General features: G+C 36.1%; 2 protein-coding genes across 2 annotated transcripts; both read left to right on the plus strand.

Moving 5' to 3' along the window:
- The first annotated feature begins 6835 nt into the window (after positions 1–6835).
- Positions 6836–10968, plus strand: LOC113322490 (leucine-rich repeat protein 1-like). The gene is made up of 6 exons (XM_026570577.1): positions 6836–7304; positions 8207–8278; positions 8507–8650; positions 8893–8964; positions 9080–9151; positions 10624–10968. Exons 1-6 carry the CDS (start codon positions 7084–7086, stop codon positions 10694–10696), a joined length of 654 nt encoding a protein of 217 aa, XP_026426362.1. The 5' UTR covers positions 6836–7083; the 3' UTR covers positions 10697–10968.
- A 1594-nt stretch (positions 10969–12562) lies between these two features.
- LOC113324432 (L-ascorbate oxidase-like) lies at positions 12563–16221 on the plus strand. The gene is made up of 6 exons (XM_026572750.1): positions 12563–12750; positions 12929–13021; positions 13178–13223; positions 14540–14706; positions 14792–14983; positions 15142–16221. The coding sequence occupies exons 1-6, from the start codon at positions 12589–12591 to the stop codon at positions 16219–16221; spliced, it is 1740 nt and encodes a 579-aa protein (XP_026428535.1). The 5' UTR covers positions 12563–12588.
- The last annotated feature ends 851 nt before the right edge of the window (positions 16222–17072 follow it).

Raw genomic sequence — 17072 nt, forward strand, 5'->3', positions numbered from 1 at the left:
ATAACATTAGGAATTATTCTTAAACATTAATATTCCAGTTTAGCTGTGAAGACAATTTTTACTTAGCTAAAGTATAACTAATATTAATTGCAACTACCTGAGTTGCATACTTGTTAAAACAAGATGAAATATACCTTAAGTGGAAATGGAATCGTTTTCCAACTTCTCCAAATCAGCCAAGTTTGTCTTAAAGAAATATGTTGAAAGTTTATCATTGTGTGTAAATGAATATAATTGAAGCATGAAAAAAACAAATTTTAATGACGTTCTGGCCATAGTTTTCCAAATACCCATATTGGTTTCGAAAAACACAGTTGTCTCAGGAACAATTCATGCTTCAGTTTCTCAAAACAATAAGAATTATTTTGAAACCTTAACAGGAAAAGACGAAAATACTTTGATTTTTGAAATCTAAAAGAGCAATTTTCGAAACCTCAATAGGAAAAAGAAAAAAAATGCTTTTATGCTCTAGTTTTCGAAACCTTCATCTAGTTTTGAAACCTTATCAAATAAAAAAACCGAACACCGTTCTTTGTTGTTTGTCATTCGGTTTACAAAACCAAGAGAACTTGTTTTCGAAATTTCTAAAGAGAAAATCAAAACCCAATTTTCCCAGAGAATTCCTTTGGACACTTTTACCACCTCAATGATCAAGTCTACCTTATAAAAGTCATGATTTTATTATTCAATAAATAGAAAATAAAATATAGAGGGGAAAAAATGATAGGTAGGAAAACCATCTTCAGTTACTAACCTGTTTAACGGATGTCTTCGTGCGTTCTCCAGTCTTCATATGTAATTGGAAGTTGTTTTCTTCCTCCGTTCACCTCTACAACCTAAGTATAACCTAATATTGAATTTGGATTTAGTAGTGCAAGTCAACCGTATAGTTTGACATTTAAATTTGACATTCCAAGCTTAACATACTAATGCCTGTGGGTTCAACCGGGCAATGCTTGACACTAAAGACCCACTTGCATCAAACCAAGTTGTAATAAGGTTGATATGAAACTAAATTACGAGTATTGGCAGATACAAGAGCAACAAATGCGTTATTCATAGCAATCCTCCATTTTGGATCGTTGTTAACTTGAGTAATAAAAGTAACGACAATATATAGTGCAAGTAAAGGTAAGATGAACGAGATACTTGTTAAAACCAATCTTAGGTTTAAAATTGTGTTACTTGCTTCTATTAATCATTGAGTAATCACTTTTAGCATCCAAACAAAGAACAATATGAGCATTGGCAATAACAACAATAACGAATTTGATAATTCAGTAAGAAAAGATGATAATAATCACGAAAATAAATATAAGAAAAAATAAAGATAGTATGAAAGCAACAAAGGTACAAACAATTTTCATAAATAAGACAAAACATGTACAAACTTGACATACACAAAAATATATATAGCTAGTGTCTCGGTTACGGTTTTTTTATTTTAGTATGAAGGACGAACTAACAGGAGAAAGCCAACAATACTGGTAAGAGCGACAATGTAAAGATACAAGTTATGAAAAAAATGTCGATTATATTTAATAAATCCCACATTTTTCTTTTCAACATACACCCGATCTATTTACGAGAAGGGTTGACTTACATTATTGCTAATATCCACGACCGTGGGCTATGGTTTCTCGGATTCCACAAGTCGCGAATTATTCAACACATATGTTTAAAAAACGATGGCATTCACAATTTTGAATTTTCGCTCGAACGAGTCATTATGAGTCTTTTTTTGATAAAAAGTTCCATTCATTGATAGCAAACCATGATTACAAGATGGTTAATAACATCAAGAGAAGAACAAAATGAACATACTGTAAAACATACAAGGTCGAGTGTTTCGACAAGAGGAAGAGAAGAAACACCGAAAATCGACAAACTACAAGTATGGAAGAACCGATTAAATCGGCAGAGGATGGTCTTCTAGACATAATCTGACCATTTGATAAGATGTCTTCTTTTAAAAGAGATACTCCATTAAAATATGAGTTTTTTAGTTTCATTCTTGAACGGAAAGCTTCGTATACCGGTGACCGGAGATTGATGTTGGAGAACTTAAACCAAAAAGTAACCAAAGTAGAATAGCTATTAAACCTAAAAAAGAGCGTTTTGAGAAACACAAATATAAACACCATGAAGGTGCAGTTAAACTACCAGATGGCAGGAAGAAGATCTCACCGGAAAAAAATAAAATCAAGAGAAAATTGAAAACCCTAACTTCTAAATCTAAGAAAACAATAAATAGAACACTGAAGGTAAACCTAAACTCTACTACTGCTCAGATCAACCTTTTTTTTTTTTTTGAAACTGCAAGATTGATATTAATTAGGAAGGAGTGTTCACAAAGGATTTATCCACCTGCAACTGATGTTAAATGTTACTAGGTGGATCTATTAACCAGACATTACTTAATCTCTTAGTTCTAGCTAACTTAGGTAGAATATCAGCTATCTTGTTTTGCTCTTTAGGCACATAGTTACATTTCCAAGAGATAGAATTATTAAAAAACATTTTGATGTCTAAGATCAAGTTATGAATCCTCCAATCAATTGTGAAGTTTTCTTTGCTCATCGCCTCTGCCACTATCTTTGAGTCCATTTCAAACTGAACGCTTCGCAAATTTGTTTCTTTAGCCCATTACAATGATTCCCATAGCCCTCTATATTCAACATGCTCTGGACTCGTCACATGAGTTAGATATATGCATTTGGATCCCTGATATGTACCTGCAAAATCACGAGCAATTAGTCCTACACCTCCTGTTTTCGTATCTTTCATATATGAACCATCTATATTAATTTTAAAAGATCCTCTATTAGGAGGACACCAGTGAAGATTGTATCTGCACTGCATATTAGGAATTTTGGTAGTCGAGATCGATCTGGCCGCAAATTCAACTAACTCCTTCTAACATCTTTTGATTATCCCATCAGTAGAAGTGTTACATCCTTTAAAAACCTTACCGCATCTTGCATTCCAGAGACATCAAGCAACATTTAATATTCTGCAGAGACTGTCTTGTGTAATTTGATTAGCGATGAGCCTATCAAACCAATCACACAACCAGCTGACTAGATTAACAACATTATCAGTTTGTAAACCCAGGGTTGTGAACCAAATCCTTTTTGAAGATGGACAGTTTAGAATGTAGTGTGTTGAAGTTTCCAAAACCTGATCACAAGACTGACAGTTAGCTCCTTCACCATGGATAAAGTGCAGCATTTTGTCTCTTGTAGGTAGGATATCTTTTAAGCATTTCCATGCAAACTGGATGATACGGGGAAATAGGGGAAGCTTCCATAATTTTTTAAATATGTTATTCATTCTCTGATCCACCGGAGAATGGTTGTTCTTTTCTTCACACATTTTCCTGTATGATGACTTAACCGAGAACTCACTAGATTTTTCCAGGGTCCAGATTAGTTTATCTTCTAGTTGATGATGAATGGAAATATTCAGAATACGCCTTGCTGTTGTAGCTTCAAACAGATAGTAAATAAGCTCAGTGTTCCAGCCTCCTGTATGAGAATCAAAAAGCTGATGAACATAAATATGGTCTTCAGTTTGCACATCATCATTCTTCGGAATAAGTGGAGACGATAAATCTGGGATCCACTTGTAGTTCCATATCAGAATTTTCTGGTCATTCCCCAAATTCCAACAACTATACTTTTTTTATAAATTGTAACTCAGGAGAAATACTTCTCCACGAACATGTACTGTTTGCATTTTCTTTTATATTGAACACTTATCCATATTGAAAATATTTTGCCTTGAGAGATCTTGCGCAGATAGAATTTTCATCAGTACATAATTTCCATGACGATTTGGCTAGGAGAGCTCTATTAAAAAATCTGAGATCCCTGAAACCCAGACCCCCCTCTTCTTTCGCCTTGTTAACACTTTTCGATAAAATAAAGTGATTCCCTCTATTTGTTTTCTTGTTACGCCATAACTTTTGTTATACAGAGTTCATCTTTGTTATTGTGGTATATGGCAGCTTAAAACTTAGCATATGATGCACCGGAATGGCATTAGTTACATTTCATCATTAACCACATCTACAGAATGATGTTCTAGCATGATATTTTGGAACTGCATTGTCCAGTCCTGTCTGTCGAAAACCCAATCCTTAACAGGAATAACAACATCATATTTCTTGAGATTTAGATAACATTTCTTGACATTCCAATGACCTTTAGTCAAGACTGAGTTCATAACTTCTTCTATGTGAAATTTAAAGAGGAAAATATTCCTGTCCAAAGCTCGCACCTCTTTAGTTCTGTATCTGTTCCAAACAATTCTAACTTCCTTTCTTACTACATCAGTTTCAATCGGCTCCTTGGAGTGAAGTTTTCCAATCAGAGTTGTACCCCATTCATCTACCGTTTTAACAATGACAGTTTTTGGACCAGCAACTCTTCTCATTTGTCTGGCACAAATATCTCTTATCTTGGAATTCTGCATCTTGTCAATGATTGCAGAAACTTGTGTTTTCGAAGAAGATGCCATTTCTAAATAATCAGTGTATTGAACTGTAAGGGTTTCAGTATTGAGACTTTGAAGAACGAAATGTTGAATTTTATTGGAGTTCCTATGACAGCTCATGTAACTATAATTTGTTTGATATAGATGATATTTTCCCCTTATAACAAGAAGGAAAATAGAACTCCTATGACTGCAGAAATATTATGCATTGAATGAGGATTTTGTCATCTGCTTAAATTTCGACAAAGAAAAAGCCTTGAGTTACGGTTTTTTGAAGTGAGAAAGTTTGAATTTCTGAAATTCAAATTAACTGAATCACTGGACTGGATCGGCTGAGATGAACGACTCAGATTTATCTTGGAGAAACCATTTAGATCATATACATGATGAAGAGAATAATACCGAAACATATTGTTTGATTCCACCATTAAACTGATGGATTTGCATACTGCTAAATACTTTGATGATACTTTTGGAACTGGTTGAGAAACAAAGCTGATTTGGAGAGCTATAAATAGGATAAAAGTCCAATAATGGATGCTTCCCATGTTTTGATGAATGAGACCCTGAAAAAGTTAACATAAGATTAGAAGGAATTATTCTAAAGCAATGTGTTAAGCACTTATGAGTAAAGCTAGCAGGAAAATACATTTTTGTTTTTATGATTTTTGATTCATAGTAAAGAATTCAAATAAACTTAAAAGAATAAACTCTTTTTCAAGAGAAAAAGAGATTGGTATGAGAATTAAAGCATAAACCGATTAAGAAAAGAATCAAATCATCCTGCTCGGATCTATTTCTTTTGAAGTAGATCTGAGTCGAAAACTAACGTCGCAAAAAGGTGTTCTTCTTGCCGGGAATCGCTCTGTACTAGAGTGACAGAAAAGAGAGAGAAAAGGAGAAACATGTATTTGGTTCACGGTGAGTTATAAGAGTCCTTTCTAGGAACCCGATATATATTTTGATATTTACCATGAATATTAGACTCACGATCACACGATTCAATATTTAAAAAAAAAATTGACAGTTTTAAAACCAGCCGGTATAAAAACTCTTTTCATCCAAAGTCGTCTAACAAATCAGTTGGTAAGAACCTATAAGCAGGAATTTAGAAATGCAAGGATTTTGTGATGCAGAACATAACTATTCAAGTGCAGAGTGGTGATCGTTACCAATTTTAGAATGACTATTGGGTAAATAATCAACAATTAAGCATCTATTTCCCCGCATCATACAAGTTGTTCAGGAACAAAGATGCAACAATTAAAGAGATGATATCCTACTCTAATGGGTTGGCAGCATGGAATTTTAATTTTTCCAGAGTGTTGAAGAATAATGAGGTAACTAAGATTACAAAACTTCTCTCTTCATTATAATATCCTAGTTTATTTATGATGTTTCTGACAAACACGTAAAATTTGTAGGCCCGCAAATTATTTTTCTGTATCTAGTTGCTATATTCAACTTGAGGAGGGACGGTATTTGGCTTTTCCTCACAAGATATTCTGGAACTCCAGAATCCCACAAAAGGTGGTATTTTTCACTCGGTCTCTATGTTATAATGCAGGTCCGACATTAGATAAGTTGAAGAATATTCTTGTAATCAATGGATCCATTTTATGCAAAAGAGCAGCCGGATTAAATAATCACATTTTTCTATATTGTGTGAAGGTCTTAGCAATCTGGAATTACTTCTTAAACTGTTTTGGAGTACATATGGTTTTCCCCAATTCTGTAAGAAGTTTCATTTGAGAATGGAGAAGAGGGAAGAAAAAAGCTAAAAACATGGCAGCTTTGGGACTTAATTCCATTTACAATACGGTGGACAATCTGGTTAGAGAGAAATATAAAAACTTTCACGAGTAAGAGTAATTATAAGTCGATTGAAAGAATAATTAATAACGTTAAATGCCTATTTTTGTATCGGTCAGTGCCCGCAAAACTCACTATTTTTAATGGCATTTCAGGTTAACGGCATCAGAAATTGGTTATGTAATCTTTAACTCATGTTAGCAATTTTCTTTTGCAACTTTCTTAATGATTTTCACTGCTTTATGAATTTCACTATTTTTAATAAAATTTACCATTTTTGAATAAAAAAAAAACAGAAAACCAGCGGGTGATTTATTCGGTCCCATGCTTAACCGGTGATTTGTTTACCCATACTTAACCAAATCTGGTCCCCTAACCTATTTCCCTTATTTTAAGACAAAGATCCCACTGGAGATGCCCAGTGAATTAAAATTTTTAGCAAATCAAAAATTAAAGTAGCAAACACTGGATATGGTGTATTGCTGATTAACAAATTAGAAATTATTTTACTGAAGAAAAATAAAACAGTTTAAAAAGACCGCCCATGTTTTACTCTGTTATTTCCAAGACCGATCTCTCATTCTTCTCCTCTTCCTTCTTTATTTCCCCTCTTCTCACTCTTTCTAGGAAACACAGACAAAAACACAACACACGAACAAGACAGAGAGAAGAAGAAGAACTTAAACTAGATTAGTACAGATAAGAGACACAGAAAAGTCTTTTTAATAAAGATAAAAACCTAAATCAAAGAATATTTTTTCAGACGAAGAAGATATGGCTATGGGTATAAGCGTGGAATTCATTTTCTTTACCTTAACCCTAACCCTAAGTTTACTACCCTTAATATCTGCTAACTCTGAAGGTGACGCTTTATATACGCTTCGACGAAGTTTATCAGATCCTGATAATGTTCTTCAGAGTTGGGATCCTACTCTTGTTACCCCTTGTACTTGGTTTCACATCACTTGTGATCAAGATAATCATGTCACCAGAGTGTGAGATTTCCTTCCTCTTTCTTTATTTTTCTATTTCGTTATATCAATTTTTCTGATTTTTTTGTTTTTCTCTGTTCATTTCATTTTAACCTGTAGTAGATAGTATTTGAAACCCTAGTTTAATTTGCATCCGTTTATTGTACCGGTTATTGATAAATTGGAACTGAAATTGTCGAATTTGTGGTTTGTAGGACTATTATGTAGGATTATTAGTTTATATAATTCGGTGTATATTTTTTTTTTTTTGGGGTATTCTATCAGTCTGCTGAGATTTTTTTTAAAGTTATTGTATTGTTCTTTTGCGTGAATAATTGTGCTTGTGTGTGTTGTGACACAACCTGCCTAAGATAACCATGAAGTCATGAACATGGTGGGTAACTTCGATATATACTGATGCATATAGCTATTTTCGGTACCTTGGTTTTATGGCTGACAATCAATTTACCGAGTCCTGTAGCTAGTAATTTGGAGCTATCAATTCGAGCTTTGCAACTGATTTAGAGATAGAAAAAGATCTGTTAAGCCTTTTCTGGTTGATTATAGAGAATATGAATCGGTAGTAGAAGTGAATCTTTCTGCTGCTTAGTTTAACCACCTTATTGGAACTCCGAACTCAAGTTACTCCTGCGTCCTTCATATAGACGTACTATGATCTTCTAAGTTTCTTAGTTTTTCACAAGTAATTCTTGCACTTAAATGGAGGGCAATTTATTTTGTTACTTCTCATTTCAGCCTTCTTCTTTCAATTTATTTTTCATACAGATCATTATTAACTTTTCTGGTACTGCTTTCCCTTGTGTTTAGCCATGTTCACATGTAGAGATCAGAGCATTTTATTTTCTTGCCAGCGGTGGTATGGATCCTTTAGGGTTTACTAACTATTGTATGGTACCTTCCTGCAGGGACCTTGGCAATTCCAACTTATCCGGCCATTTGGTACCTGAACTGGGGAATCTTGCGCGCCTACAGTATTTGTATGTATCTTTTACTTTCTGTAACCCTTTTCTGTATGTTCTCTTTGGTATGGCTTACTCATAATAAGATGAAATTGGTTTGCCAATTTTTTTTTTGAAGTCTCTATAGTCTGTTGTGATAATCTATGTAGTCTTTAAAGTGCTTTTCCATGCTAGGGACTCCCTTTGTTGTAATTAAGTCACTGAGATCAAGCTTGTACTTCATTTTCTCATATCTTATTGATGCAGAGAGCTATACAAGAACAACATCCAAGGGAAGATTCCTGTGGAGCTGGGAAACTTGAAGAGCCTAATCAGTTTGGATCTGTATAACAACAACATTTCTGGGATCATTCCACCTGCATTGGGGAAACTTAAGTCTTTAGTATTCCTGTAAGTCGAGTGCCACTTTGTTATTGTTGTCCTGTTTACATCTGGGTGTTTGCTTTTGCTCCAAAAAGCATTTAGCATCAATTTTTGGCCTGTTTGACTCATTAATGGCGCAGAAATGAGAACCATCTTTCTAATTAAATTTTGGGGCATTGTTATATCACCTTACTAGTTGTAAATTCTCCTGAGCTGTGCCCAAGGGTGTTTTTTTCATAAATCTTATCTAATTCATGGTTCTTTAATAGACGACTTAATGATAATCGGCTAAATGGGCAAATTCCACGAGAGCTTGGTGTCATCTCAAGCCTTAAAGTTGTGTAAGTATCGAACTCACATTTTCTTCCTACTGAAAATAGTTATACTGTTGACTAGTTTTTATATGGGCAAGCTTAACCATTATTTACTCCCACATGTCCCCTGCCCTGCTTTCAGTGATGTCTCAAACAACAACCTGTGTGGAACAATCCCCACTACCGGGCCTTTTGAGCACATTCCCTTGAACAAGTAAGTTCTTACAAATTCTTAACTTCCTGGTTTCATTGTGTATTGGGTCATGCTCCTGTGTTTCTCGGAAATGCATCCAAGTTTTGTTGCTTCTTTTAAGCCTGTAATATGCTCAAATCTAATGGATGGTTGTGAACTTACAAATTTAACATGCATATGTTCTTCTCCTAGAAAAACCAGAAGATAGTATTAGTTACATTGACAAAAATCCCATAAGGGTTTGATATGTGGCGGTTGACATGATGAAGTTTGAGTCTTTTCAGGTCTCACTATCATCACCATAATAATTGCATATGTAGTTTGCAAATAGAGGAGCTAGTGTCTCAGCATTTCCTGGGGCTGTATTACCTCTAAAATTATACCTAATGTTTACAGATTTCAAGATACAAGGTAGTTATCTTGGGTTGTCTTTCTTAGCCTTGGCACAACATGTTATGTGCAACCTTGCTTTTATTCGCAAAAACAAAGCCTCACCTTTTACATTGTAATTCTTCTTACACCAATAAGCTTATCTGTCACTGTTAACTAAATTGCTAAGCTCTAGGTGAGGTGAGGGTTTGGCCAATTTGTATAGGGGCATGCTTAAGGTTCCTAGGGCCTCAGTGTTACTATTTAGGATCCGAACTGTACCGTTTCAGAGTGGAATAAAACAAGAAGAAGCAGAACAATAACAGATGAGAGAAAAATAAAAAAGCTGCATGCCTACGCTCAGTGCAAGCTTACTGCTATCACCAAGTGGGTGGCATTGTTTATTAGAAAACACGAATTGCCTTCTCTCGCGTACATCTTGGTCCGTGGATGTAATGTAAAGGTTAAAATTTTAGATCTGCTTACTGAAGTGAATCTTTTTTCTGTTGGAAGAAGTCCTCTCAAAAAAGTTTCAAACAGCAAAATAGGAGTGGGGTGAGATTCTGAAGCTAGATCAAAGTTCCTAATAATACAACTAACTATTGACTAAGTTTACATGATAATGTTCTGATTATATTTTGGTTAGGAGTACCAGATGATTTATCTAGTTACATTTATCACAAGTGTGTACTACATCCCTGTGTCGGATTGGGGGCTGTACACAGTCCACATTGTTTGCCGGAGAACCGTGAATGTGGAGTTCCTTTCTAATGTTGGACCTTCAGCTGGATTACTGGGGACAGTATCTAGAACACATTTAGAGTGGGGTCTGAGAAATCTCTAGTTGTGATTTTGATGTCTAGCTACTTCAATTGTTGTTTCTGGACACCATAACCTGCACATCATCATGAAATATTGGCAATAGCCATAAGAAGAATCAGTTTGGTACTTTAGTTTTGATTGTTTGATCCCTGGTATGCATACATAATCTTAAACTTCTATAGATATTTGATTTCTCTGGCTGCAGTTTTACTTACTGGATTATTATGTTAGTTTAAAGTGTCGGCCGTTTCTGTTAGATTAAAAATACCACCAAACTAACTGATTCCCCATATCATTGTTAGCTTCGAAAACAACCCTCGGCTTGAAGGTCCAGAGTTGCAGGGACTGGCGGCGTATGATACAAACTGCTCATGAAAAGATGGGTAAAGCGGCGGATCAAATTCCACCTCGTGTTAAAATTTGTCATTCTGTTTACATCTACTTTGAAACGGCTGGGAGGTATATTTTCTTATAATATAATTGTGCTGGAGGATAAAATGTAGTAATTCTGTGTAAAATATAGTTACAGTGAAAAAATTACTCGAAACGTGTCTTGCAACTTGTTATCGTGTAACAGTGTAACTTTTCTGATTCGGATTCTCATGTTAATTTATCTAATTATCATCATATATTTTATCTTGTGGCAATGGCACCCTTGTTAGTACCATGTATACTAAAAGGTTCTGAGTTTTCATTTTACGGGCAGATGCATTTTCAGGTTTCACAAATGTAGACTCTGGTAACTTGGTGCTGTGTATTATTGTGTTACAGTCAACAGATCTACCTTTTGCACAATAGACATCCATCTTATTGCAGAAAGAGACCACTACAGAATGAATCTAGCGGGGTGTGAGGCCTTCCCTCTCAACTGCAAATAAACTTGAAAATAAATTGCCAACGGTGAAAGGCCTCCCAGGATCTGACTCTGGCATGTCCAATTGTTTGTCGTCTTTTAATATCTGATTGGATTATAAAGTTTTCTATAATCCTACAATTTAACCATTTTTGAGTAGTGATGAGTTGGGGAGAAAAACAAACACCGGATAGATCACACCACATAGATCTCTTGTCTTCTAGATGAAGCCACCTGCCGGATTCATCGCTCGGAACACCGATGAGAAGGCCATATCTGAGCACTTTCAACAATCGTGAGATGAGGTCCCAAATTGTCCTACGCGGCTACACACATGTTTGTGTTTTTTTTGACTCTGGGTTTTTTGACATTACCTTTGACAGCTAGTAATACTCAACATCTCTCCCGTATGGAGACAGGAGACCTAACGTTACCAAAGACCATCCTTGTGTCGTGCAGGGTTGGGCTCATTTCTACCTTGCAGTCACTTGCAAGAGATAATGGTCATAAAACAGAATCAGGCTCTCATAATGCATAAACCTTTTAAGACAAACAGTAGGACATATTTGGATTTTTCCAGACATCACGTGTAAAACACCAAAAAATTTGACTGGCTCGTTTTTAAGGCACATGATTCCTGCAGAGGATAAGATATGGTTAATACTTGCCATACTTGTTCTACACCACTCAAAAATTGTTTTCCTTGCAAAGTTAATTTACAGAGAGAGAACAAATTTATGGTATAATACATCAGTATTATACCCAGTCTTGTTCAAATCGAAAAAGCTCCTTATCACCAACCCTAACATACTACTACTGCTTCCAACAAGTTGGGACTACCCGTAGTCCAAACTCCATTATGGGTAGCTTATTCTTACTAGCATCATCAGCACTTTTCGTGGTACCATTAGTATTTGAAACATGTTTAATGGCTTCTGCTGAAGTTCAAAGTTACGAGTGGGACGTCGAGTACAGGGCCGTCTTAGGCACTAGGCCATATAGGCGGTCGCCTAGGGCCCCAAATTCATGGGGGCCCAATTTTTTTTTTAATTATAGGTAATATGTGAAAGTAATAGGTGTTACAAAATAATTTTCTACGTTAATTGTTACTAAATGTTTTTAAACAGTTTATAACCGTTACTAAAGTTTTGATTTTTGAATTCGACAACCCATTTTGGGGATTTTATATGCTAATTTGCCGGCTTATAACCTCAAAATCCAATCAAAAAGGCTTAAAAAATTTGGGCGGCCTTCGGCCGCATAGCATATTCAAAGTATCTCTTTAAATACGTAGATGTGCATCGCCTAAACTAAAAATTGAAGTCTTTCTCTACCTTGATAACTCGTAAAAAGGCCCCATAATTTAACTTCGCCTACAGCACTCCAAAACAGTAACACGGCCCTGGCCGAGTATATGTATTGGAAACCAGATTGTGTGGAAAGTCTGGTTATGGGTATTAATGGTGAGTTCCCTGGTCCTACAATCAAAGCTAAAGCTGGTGACACCATTCTTGTTAAGCTCAATAACAAGCTCCACACTGAGGGAGTTGTCATTCACTGGCATGGCATCAGGCAGGTAAAGTAAAGCATTTATAACATATGAGTAAGTAGTAAGTGCGTAATTAGCGCAGTTAATATTCTCTCATTTGACAAGTAGGTCTCACTTCCATTCGGCCTGAAGACTTTTTTTGAAAATGATTTCATAACAAGAATCTATCTTGTCTTACTTAATGCTTCCCATTCTTATGCAACAGTTAGAAACACCATGGGCAGATGGAACTGCAGCTATCTCACAATGTGCCATTAATCCAGGCGACAGTTTTTTGTATAACTTCACAGTTGACAAGGTATCTAGTACATTTCTTTAGAATGGGTATTATCAAAATACTTGTAGCATTAACAACACTTATCTCGGATGCAAATTATCTAGAAGTGGAAAATTGAACCTTCGAACTCTATCAAAATGGAGCCTGAACTTTTTTACCTTTTTAATATGGTTCAAGGCAGGAACATATTTCTACCATGGACATTATGGGATGCAAAGATCAGCTGGATTTGTTAGAGTATACAAATATTATATGGAAAGTTTTAGTATTTAGAGTTATATTTAGCGTTTGATATATTTAGTATGAATTGATTTACAAGTATTAGTCTTGCATACCAAGTTATGGTATCGCTATATATACTTTATGGGTTCTCAATGTAAATCATCTTATTCAATAATACAATTCTCTTTTATCATAATATCTAGTAGTTCTGTCTTGGTATCAGAAGGTTCGATCCGGACCTGTTGCTCACCTCGTTTTCTTTTCTAACCGGCGGCGGTAGCCTTCAATGCTACCGTCCGCCGGATCTTTCCTCCGCTGCAATATGATTAGTTTTTCTTATTAGATTTGCATCCAACACATCTCCTCCTCCTCCACTTTCCTTTCTCTCTTCGTTTCCAATCTTTCCTTCCTTGGTTGAGTTTTCATGCGTAACTTCTTCCCATCTCCCTCCTGTTCGTCTAGGACCCTACTTCTTCACCTGGTCCAATCCTACTTCTACAACCTATCTTGCATTCTTCTTCTTTCTCCACGATCAATACTCCATTCCTCTTATCAATTAATTAATTGATCCCATCTATCACTTTCCTTCTTAACTTTTCTATTCTTTTTCCTTGCCGTAAAACAGTAAACAGAAGCAAGCCTTCGCGCTTCTTCCGTACAGTAACCCTCTTATCTCATCACTTCTTTGTTTCTTAACCCTTACAACAGAACCAACTTAGTTCCTCGTCTTCAATCATCCTCAGGGCACCAAGAATCTTCACCATAGCCTCCTTCATCTAATCTTTCCGACCACCACATTATACCGTCCACTCCATCTTAAACGTCAAAACTCCACTTTCCAAGTCCCGAGCCCGACAGCCACTTAGGCCTAACCAACACCTATCATATCCATTCTTTGTCAACTTTTCTTCTCTTTTCTCTTATCAATGGTTCTTATATGCTCCATCAATGGTTATGTTATTTTCGCAAGTTATGGTTCTCCGAATCGGTATTCTTTTTTAATGGTGACGCGCTTCTTCTTATAATTCTCGGTTGTTTATTGACACCGCACTTCATCAACAATTTTCATGGCCAATCTCATGTGGTTTTTCCAATCCCCATGAGATTGAGGGAGGGTGTTAGAGTATACAAATATTATATGGAAAGTTTTAGTATTTAGAGTTATATTTAGCGTTTGATATATTTAGTATGAATTGATTTACAATTATTAGTCTTGCATACCAAGTTATGGTATCGCTATATATACCTTATGGGTTCTCAATGTAAATCATCTTATTCAATAATACAATTCTCTTTTATCATAATATCTAGTTCTGTCTGGATTATATGGATCAATAATCGTTGAAGTGGCAGATGGCCAGAAAGAACCTTTTGATTATGATGATGAAATCACAATATTATTAAGTGATTGGTATCATCAAAGTGTCCATAAACAAGAAGTTGGTCTTTCGTCTAAACGCTTCCGTTGGATTGGGGAGCCTCAGGTATGAGTTCATCCACATGACATTAACAAAGTACTCTCTCTCTATACATAAGTGAGGATACATTTTGTTTTTGGATATTTTACAGTCCATCTTGATGAATGGGAAAGGACAGTTTGGTTGCTCATTTGGGGCAAAGTCTATTAAGAATTCCAAATTGTGTTCTAAGGACATCGACGAGCAGTGCAAACCAGAAGTTTTTAGTGTCCATCCAAACAAAGTATATAGACTCAGGATTGCAAGCACCACATCACTTGCCTCACTCAATTTTGCCATTGAGGTAAGATATTCATATTGGTGCTATTATATGCTGAGCGCTAGCGCGCGCGCACACATATATATATATATATATTGCAGAATCATCATATACGCATACCCTCAGTCTACATAATATGCAAAAATATGGAATTAAACTAATTAAGTTTGAACTATGTTCAGAATCATACAATGACACTGGTGGAAGCTGATGGTAACTACATTCAACCAGTGGCAGTAGATAGCCTCGACATTTATTCGGGCGACACCTATTCAGTTCTTATTAAAACAAATCAAGATCCATCAAACTACTGGATCTCAGCAAATCAGACAGCAAGAAAACCTCCTCTTCCTCCACCTGGTGTTACCATCTTGAACTACAAATCTAAACCCGTCGATACACCCGTATCTCCTCTTCCTAGCTCTCCTGAATGGGATGATTTTGCTGAAAGCAAATCCTTCGCCAACAAAATCCTTGCTTTGCAATCTGATCAGTTAACAATACCAAAACCTCCTACTAGTTTCGACCGTCGAATCTTCCTTCTAAACACCCAAAACAATAACAGTGGGTATATCAGATGGTCCATCAACAACGTCTCCTTAGTTCTACCAACAACACCTTTACTGGGTTCTCTGAAGTTCGGGTTGCAAAACGGTTTGGATAGTGAAAAACCAGCTGAGAATTACCCATCTAATTACAACATAATGGAGCCACCTGTGAATCCTAGTTCAAAATCTGGAAGTAGTGTTTATAAGTTCGATTACGGCAAAACTATCGATGTGATTATACAAAATGCTAACGCATTGGCACGGGATACAAGTGAAGTTCACCCACGGCATTTACATGGTCATGACTTTTGGGTATTGGGTTACGGAGAAGGGAAGTTTTCAAGTGATAGCAGTAAGTTGAATCTGGAGAACTCGCCGTTGAAAAACAATGTCGTTCTATTCCCTCACGGATGGACGGCAATAAGATTTGTGACCGATAATCCAGGTGTTTGGCCTTTTCATTGCCATATCGAACCTCATTTGCATATGGGCATGGGAGTCGTTTTCGCAGAGGCTGTAAACCGGATAAAAACGGTACCTGATGGAGTTCTAGAATGCGGGTTGACGGCGAAAATGATCCTTACAGACACCAGAGCCACTCTTGCACCAAGTCCAAGTCTAAGTCCAGGAGGGGCATCAAATTTAGGACCAACGGGAGCAGTCAATCTCATTTTTATTTATTTCTTTTATGTTGGATATATGTTTGTCAGATAGTTTGATTGAGGTCATGTAGGTCTTTGCCTCAATGGTTGTCCATGTCTTGAAGTAAGAAGAAAAATGCATCCCATTCGGTTTTATGGTGAACTAGTTATAATTTGTGCTGAACCAAAATGCACTACAGAACTTGCACCAGAAAACAAAACAAAGGGCAAATTTGTTATACTGCATTGCATAGCAGCGCAAGCACTGTTACAAGTTCTCTAGTAGCACAATCACATGGAAATCCAACAAAACTGGGCAATAAGTTACTACAAATAATTGAAGTACTAAGACATCCCTAGATTTCAGTGCACGATTGCTGATTGAAAAAATCCAACAAAATCTTGCTGTCGCTTGACAAAAAAATTCCACTTCTTTAGGACGGTTGTACATTTTGTTAACAAAGTAAGGCTCTGATCCTGTTGGATATTCTTTGTCCGTTTTTCTGTTGTTGTGTTGTGTTGTGTTTTAGTTTTTTTTTTTTTTTTTTTTTGCAGCTTTAGGTGTTTTTTCATTTCCAGAGGATCGAGTAGTTCTTCCGTATTAGACTCATTGAAGAGACGGTTAGTAGTTTCCTAAATTTTGTTTTACATTCTGTGATGCTTAAGACTTTGAAATCCACGGATCTTGAGGTTCCGGCTGAGCATGCATATCCCTCGACCCTTTGAAGTCTTCAAAAGGCATAAACCATTTCGGAAGAATCCATTGACATGGTAGAAGTTGACGTATCTCTTTATCATCGACCGGTTTCAATATTAACCATTAATAACAGGCTCACATAAGCTTAGTACGTATATCTATATACCTGTGGTCCTGTAATATATGGGCTCACGTATATGCATGTATTTTATCATACGACTTGAACT

The sequence above is a fragment of the Papaver somniferum genome, chromosome 11 (genome assembly GCF_003573695.1).
Source record: "Papaver somniferum cultivar HN1 chromosome 11, ASM357369v1, whole genome shotgun sequence".
NCBI classification, from domain to species: domain Eukaryota; kingdom Viridiplantae; phylum Streptophyta; class Magnoliopsida; order Ranunculales; family Papaveraceae; genus Papaver; species Papaver somniferum.